Source organism: Tetrahymena thermophila (assembly GCF_000189635.1).
Source record: "Tetrahymena thermophila SB210 genomic scaffold scf_8254826, whole genome shotgun sequence".
In the NCBI taxonomy this organism is placed as follows: domain Eukaryota; phylum Ciliophora; class Oligohymenophorea; order Hymenostomatida; family Tetrahymenidae; genus Tetrahymena; species Tetrahymena thermophila.
Window position 1 is genome coordinate 30,009 of NW_002476580.1, and position 21,842 is coordinate 51,850.

Below are 21,842 nucleotides of genomic sequence, written 5' to 3' on the forward strand. Positions count from 1 at the left end.
TACGCCAAATGATTTGTTTAAGTTTTAATTTTCATCTCTATCATACCTCTCTAACTTTGAAAATAAATTTTTTTTAAGCTGCGAAATGGGATCTTCAACCTCTGAAACACTCCTTTTCTTTACCGTCCTAATTGGAACCTTTTTATCATTTAAAGAATTTGTCTTTGAAGTATGAGGTTATATTTACGGAAGCTTTGTTGCCATAATATTTTGAAATTTAGTTATAAGATTTAGATATTTATTACTCTTTCAGTTGAATTTTGTTATATCACTTCTTTATTAAAAGAAATTAACGAATTCATTCAAACTATATAAATTCATATATAACCATCAGAAAAACAACTCATTAATCCTCATTATAAACATTTAATGTTTATTATATCATTTTTTAATTAGACTTTTTTTATTCTTACATATTACTGCTTATTCTTAATCAATCATATTATAATTGATTTATATTTACAATTTTCTTTTTATTAATCTACTATTAAATCCCTTTTAAAAAAACAAAAATTTTTTAAAATAAAATAAATAATTACATATTATTTTATGATAAAAACCTGAATAAAAATTTTTTTTGCTTAAAATATTTAATAAAAAATCAAAATTACAAAATTACAAATTTGTATTAAAAAGTATTAAATACTATTAATAAATCTTTCTTAATTAAGACAAATTTAATTAAAATAATATTTTTTACATAATATTAAGTGATAAATTTGAAAGCATAGAGCATGATTATAATCCAGTAATTAAACTAGATCCTCCTTAAAAAGCTTTTGAACTTTCACTTATTATAAAAAAAATGATGTGAATAGAAAATTATGATGATAAATTAAAAGTTTAAAATTATTTATAAATATTTTATTTAAATAAATCAAAAGTAAAGTACAAAAATTATAATTTAGTTTAAAGTATAATGGAATAATTTTTAAATACAAAATATTTACTGAGGATCTAAATTTAAATATTTAATACATTTTTTAAGTATCCTACCTATAAGTTCAGACCCTCTTCATCTATTTTATAGTTACTTTTGATATTTTAATATTATTAATTTGAAAAAGGAATATTAAAATAAAAAGCTAAAGAAATAATCAACTTCTAAAATTTAAAAATTACAAGCAAAAATTATTATTTATTTTATTAAAAATATATTAATTAGTGAAATTGTTGCTAAAATATTGAAGGAAGAGTATTATAAATTTATAAAATTAATTTTTTATTAAACTTATTATTTTTATATCAAACTAAAATACAAAAATTTAATTATCCTATAAAAACAATCAATAGCATTAAATTTTAAGTATTATTTTTAATTTTGATAGTCTTAATGTCTTTTTAATTTAAGCCTCTAATTTGAGTTTATTCAGATTGTTTATTTGATTTTAGCTTTTGTTAAAAAAAAAAATTATTTTTGTTTGATTTATTTTAAGCAAATCTATCAATTAAATTAATTGATTAATTAATTTCATTTACTTTAGATCTATCATTAAGTTTGTAATGGATTTGCTTTTTGATATTTAGTTGCACATCATATATGCTCCTTTATTTCCAGTATTACAAGAGCTATATATTAAACAGAAAATTTTGTAAAAAATGAAATTATTTTAAAAAATTTATTAAAAGTAAATATTGATATGATAAATTTTTTATTATTTTAAAAAGAAATTAAAAATAAAATTTACTGCAAATAAATAGCCAGTTCTTTAAGATTTTAAAATTTAGATAAGTTGCTGCCAAGGGTAATAGCTCCTTACTCCCCTATATTATTTCCACTTTTAAATGTGTAAAAAATCATTTTAATATTTAAAGAGAGTTTAAAAAAAATAAAATTTGAAATTTTTTCATATTTATCCTTGTAGATTGACAGAAATAAAAACAGAAAAACGCCATTTATTACTTTATAAACAAAACCAAAACTTATAGATTTTTGCAGTTGATCAAAGCAGTACTAAAGTCGATAATGCCCTGAGACTTTATACAGTTTTACCTTTTAAAGTTAATGATATTTTTTAATGGCAAGTTAAAAAATTAAATCCAAATTAAATAGTAATTCTACCCTAAATATATATTCAAGCTTTATAGTTTCGGCATTCTAGAGAGCTAAATACCTAAATCAGATATTCCTTATGCAAATAGATTATTTCCACTAATTATATTTTAATGATTAAGTTATTTATTTAATAGTGAATTTTTTATATTAGAAAATCAATTAAGTTCTAAAAAAAGATATTTACCATAGTTTTAAAGTTAGATTTTTTATGCTTTTGTTATTTGCTAATTTAGATCCCAAAATTTGTATGCCTTAGATACCAATTAAATTCCAGCTGTAAATAAATCATAAATTTATTAAAAGAAACATTAGAAAATTTTTTGGATAATTTAATGAAAATCTTAAAAAATAAAGCTTATTGCTTAACTTATTTTAGTATTTTTCTTAATATTTCTTTATTTCAAAAATGCTTAACAAAAATAAGCTTCATTAAATTTTCAATTATTTTTTACTCTAAATTAAGTACCAAGTTATCCAAATAATTGCAATTTGACAGATATCCGCTTAAGTCAATTACTCCTTATTCGCCTAGCTTATTCTAGCTTTTAGTTTATGAAAAAAGTATTTATTTTAAGATAGGAATTTATTTTTTGTTTTGTTGATTGATATAATTTTATATTAATAAAGTGTAAGTCAGAATCATTTTTCGCTGACTTGTTAATTTGTACGAAATATCTAATTAACTTTATATTTTTAAAAGAAAATATCGCATTTTAATTAAATTTAAAAAATTTGTTTTTTTTAAATTGATATAATTTATATTTTCTATTTACTTATTTACTGAATGATATATGACATTCTATTAACCATAAATTTAATTAAAGTGTGATTTTTCCAAACGGATTTAATTCCACAATTGGAACTAACCAAAGATTACAACATTGCTTTGTATATTAATATTACAGTCATTTGTTGATGAATTTACAATTATTAAAAGATGAAATAAAATAAATGATCAATAGGGTTTAGTTTAAAGCTATTTGATCTTATTATTTGGATTATAGTTGTGAGCTTACAATTATTTAAGATTTAAATCTTATAAGTTAATTTATGTTAATTAATAATGAAAAAATTTATGTTAAGTTACAATAAAAAAATTTATGTTAAAGATTAAATGAAAATCCAATTATCTTACTTAAAATCTAAATATAACTGTGAGAAATCTACAACAAAAGAATCTAATAACTATTTTTAAGGTGTTGAGTTAAAACAAGCTCATTTTTAAGTGAATTTTACAGATTTTATTTGATTAAAAGAGAATCTCATTTTTATGCTTCTTTTAATTTATTTGATTTTTATGATTAAATAAAGATTATATTGATTGAGTTAATATCTTTGAATTATAAGTACTTAAGCAAATCAAATAAAATTTGAAATATTAATAATTCTTCTAACAAAATAATGCATACAATTTTTTTAAATAGTATATAATTTATTTCTTTTACAATAATTAGCTATTTTGAAAGTCAAAAAAATAAATGGAATTAATTTAATTAATAAATATATTAAGTAATTAAATGGCATAATATTTCAAAATACTTTAAACAAATAAATAAATTTTAAAGGAAAGAAAATTAAAATAAATATTTTATTTATTAATTGCAATATAAATTAGATAAAGCTCATTCATTGGACATTATTAATTTGGTTAAATCTTTGTAGTAATTGTTCTAATTTGTCTTAAACATCTTAATTTTAATCATTATTAGTTGTGGTATTATTATGAGTTTCATTGTTGACTGTGTTAATGTTGAATTAATTTAATTTTTTAAGTCTCTCTTCGTTTCTTTAATTTATTTTTTCAATATCGAAGTTGTTTGTGTTATAAGTGTTATTATTATTATATGTTATGTTATTATTGTCATTTTTGAGCATTCCACTGGCTCTAAAATTGAGTTCGCTTGCTTAAAAGTTAGCTTCACTTGGATTTTATTCTATTTTTGCCTTAGAACCTAGTCCATTGCTGAATCCCTTTTTGTTATTTACTGAAAAATCAGGAAAATCGCTTCCAAGATTGTAGCCTTCTTGCTCAACATTAGTCTTGTATGTGTTGGATTAGTTTATCTATTTTTATTACTTTTGTTGTTCAAATGCTTTGGAATCTCCCAAAATACCTCTTGCAGCTGAGCCAAAAGGGTTATTTTACTCCTTTCCAGTTCTTCTCATACCTTAATTGGAACCTACTCTGCTAGGCGGCTTTTAGGCGTATACATTTTAGTTAAATCCAATTTAAGGGTTGTAAGAGTTTCCTTCGTTTTGATTTTCGTTATTAATTTTGTTTGTTTCTTTAATTTGCCTAGGATTTTGTTAATAAAAACTCTACTATGTAGCAAACTAGTCACCCATATTATTATTCTTTTGCATTATTTTGTCAATATCTTTCATTATATCACTATTAATTGAAGGAATATCATATTTTAAGTGATTATCTTTACTTGCTAAATCATTAGATGATCTATTATACGATTAAGGGCGTCTAGCAAATCCACTATTGTTGTTCAGATTTAGATTCTAAGCAGAAATATGGTTTTGTTGCTAAACATTAATCTAAGAGCCATTTACACCATAATTTCCTAATTTAGACATAGTTATCTAAGAATCTTTGACTTAATCAAGAATATCTAAAGGAATAAACTTGTTGTTACTCACCAAAGATTTCATACCATATTAGTGCATTTTGAATTCATATTCTTTCTTAGCTTTTTCTGCTAACAAATTATCATCGAATTATTTAGGGTTAGAGTCTAACTCTATGTTATTATTTGTTGGTATATTATTTAATGTACCTAATCTGTTATTAATATTATTATTATTTTTATTTATTTATTAATTTGTGCTGTAAGAAGGAGGTTCCTGATATTTGACAATATTTATTTGTGGTTATGAAGCTGCTCCTAAATTTGCTGAGTCAATCCTGTTTCCAAAAGTTTGATTCTTTTATTTATTATTCTATTGATCATTACTAAATGGTTTAACAGCCTCTGTTTAAATTTCATCAGCGTGAAATTAATATTTAGAAGGAGCCTCATACTTTTCTCCTTGAGTTGTTGGAGTGATGAAATCTAGTTCTTTTTTTAGTTATTAGTGAGGCTTATTACTTGGATGATATTTGCTAAGAGCATCTTACAGCTACTGTTAATATTTCTTTTCTTCTTATTACTTTTGTTCGTATAATTTTTTGAGTTCTAAATATTTTTGTTCAGCTTTATTCCTCTCATCAATGGCAACATTAGCTTAGCTTTTTATCAAATCAATTTGATGCTACTGCTATTACATCTGCAATTTTAATTCATAAAGTTAAGGTAAAATATCTGCTTATTACTTCGCTAAGAATTATTATTATTAAATCAATTAAGGATTCATCATCATGGGTGCCATTTAAGGAGCAAAAGGCATAGGAGGATACTATCCCATCATAAATTAATTTCCATACATCATAGGAGGTTATTGCATTTATTGTTACATATAAGGATTAGGTTATTGCATCATATTATTGGGGAACATTTATTGTTGTTGTTATTATTATTGACTCATAGGAGTCATTACATTATTCTATGGAGTTTAAACCATCGAACCTTATCCTGCTAAATTTTGATTTGATTTCTTTCGATGAAATTCCATAAGACTAGCCCTAGGATCAATTCCTTCACTGATTTTTTCATCATTTAAAAATTGCTTTGAAACAAAATTTATAGGAAGTACAACGTTCTCTTTTAAATTAACATAAAATAATATCAAATATAAAAGATTAGTTTAAAAATTGAAAGTTATTTTTTAAGATTAAAAGCCAAATTTAATTCCAAAAAAGAAATATAACTTAATCTCATCTTATAAAGTTTATTTTTTTATTTTCAATTAAATGATATTTTTTAACTATTTGATCAAAGTTTTTGAATAAAATATTATAAAATAACAAATTTTTAAAAATACCTTCAGCTTTAATCTTTGCTCCGCTGCCATTAGCAGCAAATCCATCATTTTATCTTTTGTTTTTCAATTTTTGTTCTCTTAATTATTCATTCTCTTTTTAAAGATTTTCCTGTTGTTACTTTTTTTAATTCGTTTCTTCGTCTATTTTTCTTTTTAATTCTTCTTATTCCTTTTAAATTCTTTTTTCTTCTTCAAGTTCTTCTCTTTTTATTCTTTCTTCTTCTTATTTCTTTTTCATAGCTTATTCTTGTCTTTACTTTTCTAACTCTCTTTTGTATTCTAGCATCTGCTATTATTTTCTATTAACTTCCCCTAAATCTGCATTCTCAGCTTTCATAAAGTTTCTGTTTCCTCTAACTGCGCTAACTTGGTCCCCATTACTTTATTTAAATCCAGACTAGTTTTATTAAAAACCTTCTTATTTAGAAGGGATAGACTAACCTGCTCCAACATTTTGAGCATGCTAGTTATACTATTGGCTATTATTTTAGAATCCTTCTTAAAACCCTTAATTTAATTAAGGTGTAGATGCAATATTTTGCTACTGGTGATGATAATTTATTGGCTGAATAGGTTACCTTTATTAAGAAATTTAATTTGGTTATTCATATTAATTTAAAGGCATCCCTTCTTAATTCTAGATTTAACTCATAGAAGGCATTGCAGCAGGTTAGTTATACATATTATTGATATTTTTCCTAGCAAAATTAGTTCTATTTACAGGCAATTAATTTCTATAAAAAAAAAAAACATTTTTAAATTAAAATTTTTAAAAGTAAAATTTTCAAACAAAATTTAAATATTTAAAAAACATAAAAAGATAAATTTTAATTATTTATTTACTGTGCAAAGCCTGGTGGCTAAGAATTTTAAATTTCCATTTACTGTTGCAATAAAGCCTTTTTATCAACCTACTAATTGTTATTTTGATTCTTGTTTTGCATCTTTATTTTTATAAAAATATTACAAAAAGCAATAAATAATTTTTTTTTTTACTTAGTTCATCAAAAATTAGCGATATTCTTGCTTTTAGTTAGCATTATTTGGCTGGTTATCAAACTACATTCCTCCATAAAATTATTATGCTGGTATTTGATTGTTATACTATTATTAATTGAATGTCGGAGCTATTGCTTATTAATTTTGAATCTATTGTTACTGTTAAGACTGTTCCTTCATTTTCATTTATTCTTGTAATTATAATCTATATTATTCCTTTCTTTCTCTTTCTTGCTCTTACATTTTTTGCATTTCTAATTTCTTCCTCTCTTCTTCCATCTTTTATCTTTCCATTTCCTTTGATTGCCTTTCTCTCTCCTATTAAATTTGCTTTTCAGCCATCTTTTTTAAATATAATTTTAAAAGACCTTAGCAAGCCTAAAATAGCATTTAAAAAATATATTTTTTACTTACTATTGCAAGATGTTATTATATTACTATTTTTGCATTTTTTAATCATTAATTGCTTATTTTTCTAATTAGCCTTCATTTTATTAGTTACTCATTTGCATATTTGCATTTTATACTTCTATTGCCTAATTGACAACCTATGCTTATATAAATTGCTTCTTGTTATTTCTCATATTTACTTCTTATTGCTATCCTTGTTATTGTTATTGGTTTGCATGGAAACTATTTTAAACGGGTATCATCTAATCCTATCCAAAATTTTGTTAAAAATTTCTTGAAGGTTCAACAAAATTGATATCTTGTTTTATCTATGTTTGGGGAGCAAAATTTTAGTTGACATTATTTTATTGCTAGAATCCCTCATTAGCTTCCCAATTGTCTGCCTTTTTAACTTATCCTCTAAATCCATTATTAGATGGAGGAGGAACTTCATTGAAATTGTTTGGAGGAAATTGCTATTGTTCTGCAGGAAATTCTTTTCCAGCATCACCTTCTCGCTACCCTAAAGGAATTAAAATATTTGAAAAATTATTAATAAAAAGAGATAAAGCTTAAGAATGTATTCATTTACTTTTTAATCTCTCTTCTCTTTCTTTCTTCTTTCTTTCGTATTAAAGATCTCTCTTGCTTTTCTCGCTCATAATTTGCTTGTAATAATGAACTAAACCTATATTTCAAAGATTATCTATAACTAATTAATTTTTTTTATTAATTTAAAGATTGATTCACCACCGATCGATACATGCATAGATAGATTAATAGATCAATTATTAAATGAATGAATGTATGTGTGTATTAATTAATTGCTGAACTAAGTTTTAAATGTTATAATTTTTACATTTCAACTTCAAATTTTTTGAAAAATATGATAAATAATACTCAAAATAAATTTAAGCAGCTTAAATTGTAAAAATTCGAATGAAATTAAAAAAAATAATTATAAATTGAAACAAATTACTTCAAAAATTTAAAATCAATTTAAAGAAAAAAGATTTAATTAATTTAATTGATTTTTAAAAATATTAGAGAATATAAACAAAATGCATCTTCACATGTTTTCTGTATTTTTGATACTATTGCTTTATTTTTGAGTTGTAGACTATGGTCTCTTTTTCTTTTTATTATTAATTACACTATTTATAACTGCTAACTACTCTTTTAAAACAATTGTTAATTCCATTGTTTTAAGAAGAACCCCTTTTAATTCATTATGTCTAGCTTAAATATTTATTTTTCCTCTATTATTTGTGTCTAAATTTTTATTAAATTATTGTAAATATTTTTTTTAAATTATTTGACAAAATAATTCAAAATAAAAATAAACTAATAAATATCTTTTTAAATTTATCTAAATTAAAATGTTTTGTTAATTAAAATCTTTAAGTATTTTAAAGCAAGATTAGGATCAAAGATTTAATTTATTTGCCTTATTTTATTCTAGCTTATTTTTAATTCATAGCTCACAATTAAAAATTATAATTAAATTTAATATTAAAATTTAAAAATTAGAAATATTTTTTAAGTCGAAATAGTAAAAATATAAAATTTAATTTATTAATATTTTACCAGATGTCTGCTGAAACTCTTCTTTGGATTATTTATTAAATTCTTTTGGTTTAGACTTTTTATTTTCACTTAAGACTTCCCATATTCTTAAATTTCTAGTTTCATTATATTTGTTTTTGAGAGCATTATATTCTCTTTGAAATTCTTCTAATGTCATCGAGGTTTTATACTTATCTAATTCATAGATGTGCACTTTAAGATCTCCTTGCTATATTTTTTATTTATAGATATTAAATAAAGTTTGGCTTATAAACTTATAATAAATTTTTTGTTACAGCACTACGATAAGCTCTATAAGTAACTTTGCTGTTGAGTTATTAACTGAGTTCATTTGCTTCACCCATCTTAATGAGCATCTCATATTCATACTCATTTCTTCCTTTACTGATTGTTAATTTTAGTAATCTATCTATTTCTTTTTCTCTTTCTTTATGCTTTTATAAGTAGTATTTAGATTTATTAGGAGCAAGAGCCTTTGGGATTTCTCTAAAATTATGCAAACAAAAATAACCATTTTGAATTTATTTTTTGATGAAAATTTACATTTATTCTTATTCCTTAGCAACCTTTAGATTATGCTACGAAATTGAGCTAATTGGACGTTTTTGCTATGGATTAATACTGCTTGCTGGTCTTATATTAAATTGCTATTTCCTAAACTATTTCTTAGCGTTGTTTTTAGAATTATCTGCTTTTTCTTGAGTCTTTTACTTCAAAAATTCAGTCATAACTCCTGTTAATTATAAATGATAAGAATATTTTAACAAATTTCTACAACAAGATATTGATTCCAATTCAATTAATTAATAATCGCATCCTTTAAAATCAAACTAACTAACAAATAAATTAACATACAAAAAAAGTTATCTTTTTTACCCTCATCATTTTTCCAAAATGGTATTTATTAACACAGTTATTGAAAAGTAATGTAATTGTTATCGTCACATAAATATTTCATTAGAACTTGCTTCTCTCTCTCATCAAATTTAATTGCTTTCTTCTTGCAAAAATCAAAAAATTAGTCTGGAAGTACTTAAGTTTAAGTACTGTCCCAAAATGTTTCTAGTGATATTTATTCTCTTCCAATATATTTCTGCAATCTCAAAAGAGGATCTTATCCATCTTACTCTCCATAATAATTATTTTCACTATCTCTATTTTACCCATAATCCTCATGATCATCATCATGCTCATCTTCGTTTCCTCTTTATCTAAATATTGCAAATTTTATATTAGCAATGTCATAAAACTTTTTAACTCACTGATAAACTCGAATTTAAATGCTTTTTAGTATTATTATTAATTATTTACCCATATCCTCTTGAGTATAGCTTGTTAGAATATTGCCCCTATTTAATACATATTTAAATTTTTAAAATTGATAATTTGCGTAGAAAATTAAGTTTTACTTGATCTTCATAATCATCAGGATCGTTCATATTACCCTATTTAAATACCATGTAAAATTTTATAATTTTTAAAAAAGCTATGCTATTAAAAATCATGTTGCAAATTAATATTGTACTCTTTAATAATCTTGTCTATTCATTTTTATTTATATTTTGCTAATGATAAATGTTAATCTTTCTCTTTGATTTTCAATTTCGTGTCAACCAATTTGCTATCCTTTCTATTTATAATATATATATTTACACTGTTTATAGTTAATTAATTTTTTAATCAAAATTCTTTTTCACAATGAAGTTATGAAAATTTTAAAAAGATAATTATTGCTATAGCTAATTTGTTTAAAATAATGCATAATATCTCTCTAATTTAAATATTTAATTTCACATAAAATAAAAAATACTAGTTTATTAAAAATATCTTCATCTTAGTTAATATATTACACAACAAATAAGAATTTTTATTTCTTTTTTAATTAAATAAAAGAAAAGAATAGAACCACAAAATAGAAAACATAAATTTTTTCTTAAAAAAAAAGTGTTTAAAAAAAAAAAAATCACCCACCGAGGGGCTCGAACCCTCGACCACCAGCTTAAAAGGCTGGCGCTCTACCGACTGAGCTAGACGGGTTTGATAGAATACATAATTTGTTTTAAATTAATCAAAAGTAAATTTTAAATTAAAAAATGCAACTAATTATTTCAAAACTAATTTTAATTTAAATATTTTTAATATTTTATCAAAGAAACATTAAAATTTAAATAAATAAAATTTAGATGTTAAATCAAAATTATTATTTTTCAAAAAAATTTTTATTATTATTCATTAAATTAATTATAGTTAATGGTTTAATGATTGCTAAAAATAAAAACATAATTAAAAGTTGAAAAATATAAAAAATTCATTTTTTAATTAGCAAAAATATATTTATTTATAATAAGATTAAATAATATTCATTCATTTTTATGTTTTTTATCAATATAATTTAATTTCTAGTTTAACTAATCTTTTGATTTTTAAAGCTTTATTAATATGATAAAATTTATCCTCTTTCTATTAACAAGACCTTTATTTTAATTAATTAAATAAGAAAATAATGGTTAATAAATGTAGCTAAAGAGTTTATTTAGAAGCTTTAATTTTAATTTTAGACCAATTATCTAGTCTAATTGCTAAAATTTCTATATATCTCCAAAAAACTCTTTAAATTTTATATAAAAAATAATAAATACGTAAGGTCAATTATTAGTTCTTTTAAACTTTTAGAATTAAGCATCATATTTGATTTTAGTAATTTTTCTCTCTCACTAATTTTAATATTATAATTAAAAATATATTAATTTGAATGGTAATTATACCTGAAATAACATTCTAGTAAAGATAAGGTGCTTAAATTACTAAAAGTTTCATCCAATTTTTGATATCCTTAATCAGTTATATTATTTTCACTTTTTTAATTAAAATGTAAAAAATTTTCAAAAAATTAAAATTGTTTATACAAAAGCATTGAAATTCAGAATAAAAGTTACTAAAACAAGCAACTAAAAAAAATTGCATAAATGAGAAAAAATTTAATACTAAGAAAAGGAATTATAATAAAATTTACGTTAAACATATGATAAGCTTAGAGAGACTTTTACAATTGCTTAGGCCTTAAGAAATAGCGATCACTCCTTCATCACCAAAGTTATTTTATCTTTTATTTAAAAAATTTTTAATTAAAATCACTTTCTTTCATTTTGAAGTAAATTCTTGTAAGAATTTTGTTTATATAATTAAAATATGTATTTATACTTTAAAAGTAACTTTAATTTCTGAATCAGCAGGCAGTTGCCAATGCTTTATCCAATAATAGATGCTCCTGTATCTTAAATTTAATTTTCTCTTTTAGATAATAAAATAAAAAATTTAGGGGGTTATTATAAATAGAGTTAATAAAAGTTACGATAAAAACAATCCTAAATGTTTTAAATTTTTGCATTAGCTTAAACCATTTGCTATAGCAACTGCACCTTCATAGCCAATTAAATTTTTGCTATATTTGAATACAATTTTTGAAATAAATATTTTGTCATTAATTAATAAATCCTATTTGCATCGTAGAATATATTAATAGATTAAATTTACGATAAGTATAGCTATAGATTTTATAACTAGGAACATTTATTTAAAGTAGTTTCAATACCAGATGCTCCCTTCATTCCAATAAGGTTATCTCTTAAATAAATATGAATTGTTAATAATTTATTATACTTAATTATTAATAATAATTATTTTTTAAATCAATAGTCTCCAAAATAATTTTTTTTACAGCATTTTTTAAATAAATATTGGCTAATTAAAAAGAATTGAATTTCTTAATTTCAAATTTTTTAATAATTAAATTCAAATTATAATCTAAAAAATATCATCAAAAATAATAAGTAAAATATATTATGGTCTTAGAGATTTTATGATAATTAATTTTAGTAATTAAATTTACGTAAAAGATAAGTCTAAATTTATGAGATTTTTGCAGTTACCTAAACCTATTCCAATATCATAGGCTCCTTCATCTCCTATTTTATTTTCTCTTTTTAAAAATAATAAAATTTAATTAATTTTTATTTAAAAAAGTCTTTACCTTAAATACAATTTAATATCTGTTAGTAGAGTGCATTTACTCAAACCTAATCCAATACTTGAAGCACCGTTAGAGCCAATTTAATTTTTTCTTTTTTATGTAAATTAATTTTATGATATGCTTTAACTGATGAAAAATATAATTTTACGTCAAAAATATTTCTAAATTTTGTAGATTTATGCATTTGCTTAAGCCAGCTCCGATAGCATGAGCTCCTGCATCACTAATAACATAAAGGCTTTTAAATAAAATATTTTTAAATTAAAAGCTATGATAATATTAATTAAATAACTAATTCTTAATAGCATTTTTAAAATAAAAATTATCCTTTTTACCACAAATAAAGCTCTAAAGTTATAATGTTTGTTAAGTTACTTAAACCTATCCCTAAATAGGAAATTCCTTTATCGCCAAAGTGATTGTCTCTTTTTTTAATCGATAAAATAATTTATTTAAAATATAGCTTATCAATTAATTATATTCCATATTAAGAAAATAATTGAGTTTTTCTTACGTTAAATACAAATATACATTTGTAAGTAGAGGGAGTTTACATAAAGCTATTCCTATACTTGATGCTCCCCTATCACCAATTTAATTCTCTCTTTTTATAAAAAATTATTAACCTGATAAAAGCTAAACACATTTATTTTTTTGATAATTAAAATTAATTTTAATTTTTGATAATTTGAATTATTAAAAATTTAATTTTACGTTAAATCTAATTTTAATTCACTCAAATTTTAGCAATTATTCAATCCTTAACTTATGGAATCTGCTCCTTCATCTTTAATTTTGTTTTCACTATTTCAAAAATAATAATTCATAAATTACATGTTTTTTTAACTTTTGAATATTAATTAAATCAGCAATTTTTATTTAATTTTGCAAAAACAAATTTATTTTTTATTTTTTTAAAATTAAAAAATCTTTTGCTAATTTTAACTTTTTACTCAAATATAAAAAAACTCAAAGTAAAAAAAATTTTTTTCTTTATTTTTCATAAAAAAAATTAAAGCAGTTTAGTTACCAAAATCCAAATATGATATTTGTTATTTAAGTACAACAACCTAAACCTTTACCAATACTTGAAGCTCCTCTATCACCGATTTCGTTTGTGCTATTATATAGAATAATTTGATTGTTTTTATTTTTGAAAATACAAGATACTGACTGGCAAAATAATTTATTTAATCCACGTATTAAAAAAGAATAAACGAATCAAATAATTTTAAATAATTTAATATAAGTCTAAAAAATTTACTATAAGTATAATGTTAAACTTTTCAAATTTATGCAGTTTTTTAAGCCTAATCCGATATTATATGCTCCCTCATCGCCAATTTGATTTTCACTTTATTTATAGTAGAATAAATCATTAAATAAATATATGTTAAAATTTAATGATAAATTTAAAACTAATAAATATTATTTTATCTAACTAATAGAGTAAGTAAAAATTATTTAATTAATTACGATAGCTACAACATTAAGGTTGTAATCTGAGTGCAGTTTGCCAAACCAATTCCAATACTTGATGCTCCTAAATCAGTGATATTATTTATGCTTTTTAATTAATTAATATTTCTAATTCCATAAATAAAAGTTATTGATAATTAATTAGTAAAAATGTAATCAAATTAAAAAATATGAAATTATTTATAGATTAAAAAATCAATAAAATCTACTATAATTATAATTCTAATTCTTTTAGGTTATTTAAGTTCCTTAAACACTCACCTAAAGCACATGCTCCATCATCATTTAATTAATTACTCCTAAATTTACAAATAAATAATTTACTCATAGCTAATAATTTTTATTCTCAAATCAAATGAACATTAATATTAAAAATTTTGTAAAATATGAATTAATTTTTTTTATTTAATCAATTTGTTTAATTTGTTTGTCTATTTATTTATCTATTAACTAATAAAATTTAATTAAACTTTGAAATAAAATTGAATACAATTTTCTTTATTTTATTAGTCTTTAAAAATAATTTATTTGAGTGATAAATTGATTAAATAAGCAAATAAATTATAGTTTGTACCCCATTTCAATATTTAAGTTAGTCAGCTGGTCTCTCAAATTTAACAAGTATATCTTGAGAGCAAATAATGAATACCCCTCAATATTGTTTTTTCTTTATTAATACATAAGTTATAAAAAAAGATTAATTAAAATATGTTTAAATTTGATAAAAGAGCTCAAAAATTATTTGGTTAATCATACCTCTAATAAAATAAAAAAATCACTTATTTTATTTTTTGTACAAGTAATCACAAACATTATTTTTATTTAAACAAATATAATTTTTTACGGTAAATGAAAGCACAGCGTATTTAAGCTTTTAAAATGAGGTAGAATTTCAACTAATTTTTTAAATTGGAAATCTTAAATATCTTAACTCCTAATTATTTATTACATTTAAATTTATTTTGAATTTTTTTTTTGTTATTCTAAAATAATTTACTCTAAATTTAGTTTGAGGCTTTGAATTCCTGAAAACTTAGTTAAACGATATTTTAGCAAAGATAGGTTATTAAAAGAACTATTACTATATAATTAAAAAAGACTATTGCAAAAATAAGTTAAATTTTATAAAATAAATAAATTTTTAAAATTAAATAAAAGTGGATTTAGGTTTTATTTTTATTACTTTGATTTTAAATTGAAATTAATAAATTTAATACCTTAGTTTCAATCTAAGATGGCTTAGTTCTTCTAAGTTGCTTTTTAAGAGCTATTAAATTTTAGTTAATAATATTTAAAATAAAAAGCTATTAAAGCAAAAAAAAATATATATACATCATCTAAATTATTAAAGGATTAATTCTATTATTACATTTATTTTTTACTTACCAAATTAATTAATTACTATTTATATATTATCTAATTATTAATTTATAGTTTATAAAAAATTTACAATAAATTAAATTTGATTATTAAGGAACAATTCACAAGAATTCTTATATAAATATAGATTAAATTATTTATTTTTATAAATAATTTTTAAAGAATTATTTAGCAATTTAAAATAATATATAAAAAAGCTAAAATTTTTGTAAACTTAAATTTTATTTTCAAAATTTACTTAAAAATTATAAACCATTTTAGCTTTTAAAAAATATCCTATTGTAAATTTCAATTTATTTATCAAATTAAATTATTAGGGATTTACTGTATGTATGTATGTATTTTTAAAATAATATAAATAAATGAATAAATTCTTGAGAATAAAAGTTGAAAGAACTATATTAAATAAAATTGTTTTTATTATTTTGATTTAAATAATATAAGCAACAAAACATATTTTAATTAATTAAAAAATTGTTTTAATTTATTTATTCTTTTAAATCAGCTTAATTAAATTATAAGATCAACTAATCTTATGATTTTGAGTGCATTTTTCTTATGCCATACCTATTCTTATTCTCTGCAAAATCTATTTTTAAAAGTAATATAATTAGTAAAAATATGAAATGAGAAAAGAACGAAAAATATAGTTTGTTTAAATTATATTAATAAAAAAATAAAAATCTAGTTTATCACTAAATTAAATATATTTATATTTCAATATAAAGCAGAATTAACATTAAAATAATATTTTTATTACTCTAGATTTAGCTTTAGAGTCTTTATATTTCTACAGTTAATCATGTATCTTGATTTTAGTAATTATTCTCTTTTACTAAAATTTTATTAGAAAGCTTAATACATATTAGTTAGATGTAAAATTTACCTTAGTAGGCATTTTAAAAAAGTTAATTTTTTTAAAGAACTCAAACATTCGTCTAAATTGAGGTATCCTTATTTAGTTATTTTATTTTCTCTATTTTTATATATAAAATTATTCAATAAATAACTCCAAAAAAAATATTATTTTTATTTTTGGTATTTTAATTTAAAATATTTATCAAGTAAAATTAGATTTAATATAAATTAATAATATCAATTTTTCATTTTTGTTTTAAATTTTTAAATCATTTAAAAAAAACGGATATTTTATATCAATTTTAAAATTTAAAAAAGATTTTGTATTCGATTCAAATGGAGTGTCTCTGGATAAGAAGATTATTTAAAATAAATAAAATTTACGATATATCTAAATTTAGACTTTAGAGATTGCTGCAATGACTTAAGTTTTATCCAAAACCAATAATTCCTTTATCGTCAATTTAATTCATCCTTTTATATAATAATTTGAATTTGTTTGTTTAGAAAATATGAGAATTTTTTCCATTTATAGAAAATTAAATAAATAAATATTTATCAGTTATTCAAATAAAGTCTGAATGAATTTTAGAATATTTTTTACGGTAGTGAAATTTTTAAATTTTTAAGCTGACTGCATTAGCTCAATCCTTTTGCTATATCAATTAGTCCTTAATTTTAAATTTAATTATCCCTTTTATTTTGGATTTTTAAATTGTTTTTAATTTAAGTATATATCATTAATTTATAAATAATCATTTAAAATTCTTTAAAAATTTAATTTACTCTAAACAAAATTAAAAATCTATTATTTTAGAGAAGTTCATCAAACAATTCCCTACACTAGATATTCCTTAATCACCAATTTAGTTTCCGCTTGTTTATAAATAATTTAGCTTTAAATCTAATGAGTATGTATGAGCTTTATTTAATTATTTTGAAAAAGTAAATTCAATTTAGTTACTGCATATATAACTTTAATTAGTTAAGATTTTTGCAATTCCTTAGACCTTTACAAAGGTCTACTATTCCTTCATCCGTTATATTGTTATCACTATGACAAATAATCCAAATAAATAAATAAATATATGTATATTTACTGGATAATTTAAAGTATTAATTTATGTAGTAATAATTAATTAATTATTGGTTTAATAAAAGAAAAAAATTAGAGACTTAGTTAATTAATTATTAAATAGGATGTCCTAAATAAAGACCTTAAAAAATAATTATTTTTATTGAATTGATTTAATATTCTAAAAATCCCTCCCTCCTATTTTATTTCATTTATTTTTAAAATAGACAATAATTTTTTTAAAATAAACTTTATTATTATAAATTAAGTAATATCTTCAAATAAATAAGTGTAAAAAAAATTACTAAAAACCCAAATCTAGAGTAGTAAGTTTAGTTAATTTTTTCAAGCAACTTTGGATGCCAGATGCCCCTTTACTTCCAGTATTGTTCTAACTTTTAAATTGAATGACCAATAAAAATAATATTTTGCAAATTGTTTTATTAGTTAAAATTTATTTATTTTTTTATAGCTTAACTAACTAACTATCTTTGAATAAATATTTACGATAAATCTAACTTTAATGATTCTAGATGTTAACAGTTGCTTAAACCTTCGCTAATGGCACTTGAACCTTCACCACCAATTTAATTTTAGCTTAATAAATTATTATGATATAAAAATTTAATGAAAATTTATTAAATAAACAAAAAAAAAATACTAAAATGAAAAATTAAATAACATTTTGAATTAAAAATTTTATTACTATAAATAGATTTATAAAGAGGCCATGAGAGTACATTAACTTAAACCTGTTCCAATACAGGAACCTCCTAGAAAACCAATTTTATTTGAACTTTTTAAAATAAAATAGTTTTTTAAGAATTTCAACTTTTATAATAAATTTTCATTGATTTATTTTATTGATCATATTTAATATAAATAAAAAACTAATATTTATTATTTGTAAGAAAAATTTAATCATTTATTTTACCTCAAATCTAATTGTAATTACTAAAGCATTTTACAATACCCTAAACTTAAACCAATAGTACATGCCCCTTCATCGCTGATTTAATTTTAACTTTTTGTTTAAAAAAAATTAATTTAAGACAATTTAAATAAATCAAAAAACATAAATTTTAGTAAAACTAAAAAAATTTAATTATCTTTAATTAGGATAAACAATTAATTAATTAATTCTACTTTACCCTAAATTAAGATTCATATTTGTAACTCTAGTCAATTTGCTCAAAGCCACTCCAATGCTTTATGCACCTTTATTACTAATTTAATTTTCCCTTTTTAAAATAATTTTTGATCCATTAACAGAGTTTAAATTTATGATCTTAAAAATAAATTTTTTAGTGATTTATTTATTGATTTTTTAATTTAATTATTTAAAATTTTTCAACTTTAAAATAAACTGATATATAATTTACATTAAGCATAAATTTAAATAATTCAAAAATATGCAGTTATTTAGACCTTTGCCTATTTCATATGAACCTTAGTCACCAATTTTATTCTAACTATTTACATAAAAAATGTTTAATAAAATACTTATTTTTTTGATGTAAAAAAATTATTTATTATTGAAATTATAATAGATTAAATTATAAATTAATTATAATTCATTTAAAAAAAATATATATATATATAAATCAGATTTTTTAATAAATAAATAAATAAAAAAATATATTTCATAATATGTCATTATGAAATTTTTGTATGGCATCTGGCTATAATTAAAGATATTATAAATATTCCAAAATTACAGAGCTAAAACAGAAAAATCTACTGATAAATTATTTTTATTATATTTAAGAACATTAACTACAAGGTTTTTTTCAAATATGACTAAATAAATAACTGGCCATCTCTAATTCCTACTATATTTTAAATTATATGTTTTAAATACAAATATTAAGTTTAAATAGTGAAAGTTAAATCAATTTGATGTGATATCTCATCATAGAACCAAATATATAAATTAATATTTGATAATTAATTAATTGTTATATTTATTTGTTCTTTTTATCCTTTTATAATTAATTAATTAATTAAATTTCATAAATTGCTATTCAATATTTTTGAAAAAAAAAATAAATGATATAATAGATTAAAAAGTATAATAATCTCGAAAAAGTAATTATTAATTTTTTTATTAATATCCTTTAAATTTATAAAAATTAATAAAAAAAGTTTAAAAGCTCTTCACTTTTATCTCATTAGGTTCTCCATATTGATCTGAGGTATATTTAATTAAAAGATACTATTTTTATTATTATTGATATTTTTGTATATTTAATAATCAATTTATTTAAATAAACAATTTTTATAAACAAAATTATCATCATTATTTATTGATTTTTGTTAAAACTAAAATTTTTTAGCTATTTTAACTTAATTTTCATTTCAATTTTTAATTATTTATTATTCATTTTTTATTATTTGATATTTTTTCTTCATTTTATGCTATTAAAACTTACACTTAATAAAAGCTATTTATTTGTTTTAGATTGTAAAATTTTTAATTATAAAAGTTAATTTAAAACATTATAGTTCTTTTAATTTATTCAATTTGTTTTCTTTATTCTTTTTATTATGATTTCTTATTTTTTCATTCTTTGTTAATTTTATTAATTATTAATTAATCTTATCATCTTTTTCTTCATTTATTCCTCCAAATTAACTTGAGTGAAATACCTATTTAATTTATATCATAATAAAATTATTAATAAAGCTAATTTTTAGAAATCATAACATATCTTTTTTTTTGAAAAAATAAATTTTGAAAACCTATGATGGAAAAAAATTCATAAAAAATATTTAAAATTTTAATTTTATAAAATATAAAAACTGGTATATAAAACTCCCTTTTTGTAAATTTGTATGGTAACTTACTCTATTTAATGATATATTTTTTCTTCAATATTTAAAAAGTTAGGAATAAAATTGGTGATGAAGGTGCATCAGGCTTAGGTTCTGGTTTAGCAAATTGCATTAATCTCTCAAATTTGACACTTAACCTTTAGTAAAAACAGTTTATTTGTTTTGGATTGTGATATTTTTAATTATAAAAACTAATTAAAAACAATAAAGCTCTTTTTTCTTTTTCTTTTTCTTTTTATTGTGCTTGCTTTTTTTTGTTCTTTCATTGTTAATTAAGCTCATCATTTTATTTTCTACTTTTGCTTTTATTATTAATTAATCTTATTATTTCATATTTTTTCCTCATTTTTTCCTTCTAATAAACTATTTAATCATATATTTTTTCTTCAATATTTAAAAAGTTACAATTAAATTGGTGATAAAGGTGCATCAGGCTTAGGTTCTGGTTTAGCAAATTGCATTAATCTCTCAAATTTGACACTTAACCTTTTGTAAAAACAGTTTATTTGTTTTGGATTGTGATATTTTTAATTATAAAAACAAATTAAAAACAATAAAGCTCTTTTTTCTTTTTCTTTTTCTTTTTATTGTGCTTGCTTTTTTTTGTTCTTTCATTGTTAATTAAGCTCATCATTTTATTTTCTACTTTTGCTTTTATTATTAATTAATCTTATTATTTCATATTTTTTCCTCATTTTTTCCTTCTAATAAACTATTTAATCATATATTTTTTCTTCAATATTTAAAAAGTTACAATTAAATTGGTGCAATGGGTGCATCAGGCTTAGGTTCTGGTTTAGCAAATTGCATTAATCTCTCAAATTTGACACTTTACCTTCAGTAAAAACAGTTTATTTGTTTTGGATTGTGATATTTTTAATTATAAAAACTAATTAAAAACAATAAAGCTCTTTTTTCTTTTTCTTTTTCTTTTTATTGTGCTTGCTTTTTTTTGTTCTTTCTTTGTTAATTAAGCTCATCATTTTATTTTCTACTTTTGCTTTTATTATTAATTAATCTTATTATTTCATATTTTTTCCTCATTTTTTCCTTCTAATAAACTATTTAATCATATATTTTTTCTTCAATATTTAAAAAGAAGGAATGAAATTGGTGATGAAGGTGCATCAGGCTTAGGTTCTGGTTTAGCAAATTGCATTAATCTCTCAAATTTGGACACTTAACCTTGAGTAAAAACAGTTTATTTGTTTTGGATTGTGATA

At 20.5% G+C, this 21,842-nt stretch overlaps 7 protein-coding genes across 7 annotated transcripts in view; 1 reads left to right on the top strand and 6 right to left on the bottom strand. All coding sequences in view use genetic code 6, as the record gives it.

The window, feature by feature from the left end:
• Positions 1–35, bottom strand: part of TTHERM_01292240 (hypothetical protein) — a gene marked incomplete at both ends in the record, with an annotated part of 1,378 nt that extends 1,343 nt beyond the window's left edge. Inside the window, one exon of the mRNA XM_971456.3 lies at positions 1–35. This exon is cut by the window's left edge and continues 280 nt beyond it. Within this exon, the coding sequence (XP_976549.3) occupies positions 1–35 (35 nt within the window).
• Positions 36–1,286: 1,251 nt separating this feature from the next.
• On the bottom strand, positions 1,287–3,354 carry TTHERM_001292250 (hypothetical protein; the record flags this gene model as incomplete). Its single annotated transcript, XM_012795252.1, has 9 exons — positions 3,293–3,354; positions 3,192–3,241; positions 2,509–2,598; positions 2,241–2,330; positions 2,063–2,152; positions 1,904–1,993; positions 1,689–1,778; positions 1,480–1,569; positions 1,287–1,392 (listed from the first exon to the last, which is right to left on the bottom strand). The coding sequence occupies exons 1-9, from the start codon at positions 3,320–3,322 to the stop codon at positions 1,287–1,289; spliced, it is 726 nt and encodes a 241-aa protein (XP_012650706.1). The 5' UTR covers positions 3,323–3,354.
• Positions 3,355–3,682: 328 nt separating this feature from the next.
• On the bottom strand, positions 3,683–8,037 carry TTHERM_01293240 (hypothetical protein; the record flags this gene model as incomplete). Its single annotated transcript, XM_971457.3, has 6 exons — positions 3,683–5,766; positions 5,987–6,720; positions 6,830–6,930; positions 6,983–7,327; positions 7,396–7,898; positions 7,968–8,037. The coding sequence occupies 6 exons, from the start codon at positions 8,035–8,037 to the stop codon at positions 3,683–3,685; spliced, it is 3,837 nt and encodes a 1,278-aa protein (XP_976550.3).
• A 407-nt stretch (positions 8,038–8,444) lies between these two features.
• TTHERM_001293241 (hypothetical protein) lies at positions 8,445–10,511 on the bottom strand (the record flags this gene model as incomplete). Its single annotated transcript, XM_012795253.1, has 8 exons — positions 8,445–8,647; positions 8,963–9,170; positions 9,238–9,448; positions 9,506–9,695; positions 9,839–10,173; positions 10,274–10,311; positions 10,372–10,407; positions 10,488–10,511. 8 exons carry the CDS (start codon positions 10,509–10,511, stop codon positions 8,445–8,447), a joined length of 1,245 nt encoding a protein of 414 aa, XP_012650707.1.
• An 833-nt stretch (positions 10,512–11,344) lies between these two features.
• TTHERM_001293243 (tetratricopeptide repeat protein) lies at positions 11,345–15,842 on the bottom strand (the record flags this gene model as incomplete). The annotated part of the gene is made up of 22 exons (XM_012795254.1): positions 11,345–11,435; positions 11,602–11,676; positions 11,728–11,817; positions 11,976–12,065; positions 12,164–12,253; positions 12,315–12,404; positions 12,497–12,586; positions 12,852–12,941; positions 12,993–13,082; positions 13,141–13,230; positions 13,328–13,417; positions 13,507–13,596; positions 13,707–13,796; positions 14,023–14,112; positions 14,257–14,346; positions 14,469–14,558; positions 14,681–14,770; positions 15,046–15,138; positions 15,316–15,405; positions 15,469–15,552; positions 15,689–15,738; positions 15,804–15,842. The coding sequence occupies 22 exons, from the start codon at positions 15,840–15,842 to the stop codon at positions 11,345–11,347; spliced, it is 1,872 nt and encodes a 623-aa protein (XP_012650708.1).
• A 510-nt stretch (positions 15,843–16,352) lies between these two features.
• TTHERM_01293260 (hypothetical protein) lies at positions 16,353–18,952 on the bottom strand (the record flags this gene model as incomplete). Its single annotated transcript, XM_971458.2, has 12 exons — positions 16,353–16,440; positions 16,612–16,686; positions 16,738–16,827; positions 17,094–17,183; positions 17,314–17,403; positions 17,496–17,585; positions 17,674–17,763; positions 18,090–18,179; positions 18,292–18,381; positions 18,491–18,580; positions 18,719–18,808; positions 18,936–18,952. 12 exons carry the CDS (start codon positions 18,950–18,952, stop codon positions 16,353–16,355), a joined length of 990 nt encoding a protein of 329 aa, XP_976551.2.
• Positions 18,953–20,528: 1,576 nt separating this feature from the next.
• On the top strand, positions 20,529–21,809 carry TTHERM_001293260 (hypothetical protein; the record flags this gene model as incomplete). Its single annotated transcript, XM_012795255.1, has 5 exons — positions 20,529–20,622; positions 20,671–20,761; positions 21,021–21,110; positions 21,370–21,459; positions 21,719–21,809. 5 exons carry the CDS (start codon positions 20,529–20,531, stop codon positions 21,807–21,809), a joined length of 456 nt encoding a protein of 151 aa, XP_012650709.1.
• Between the last annotated feature and the right edge of the window lie 33 nt (positions 21,810–21,842).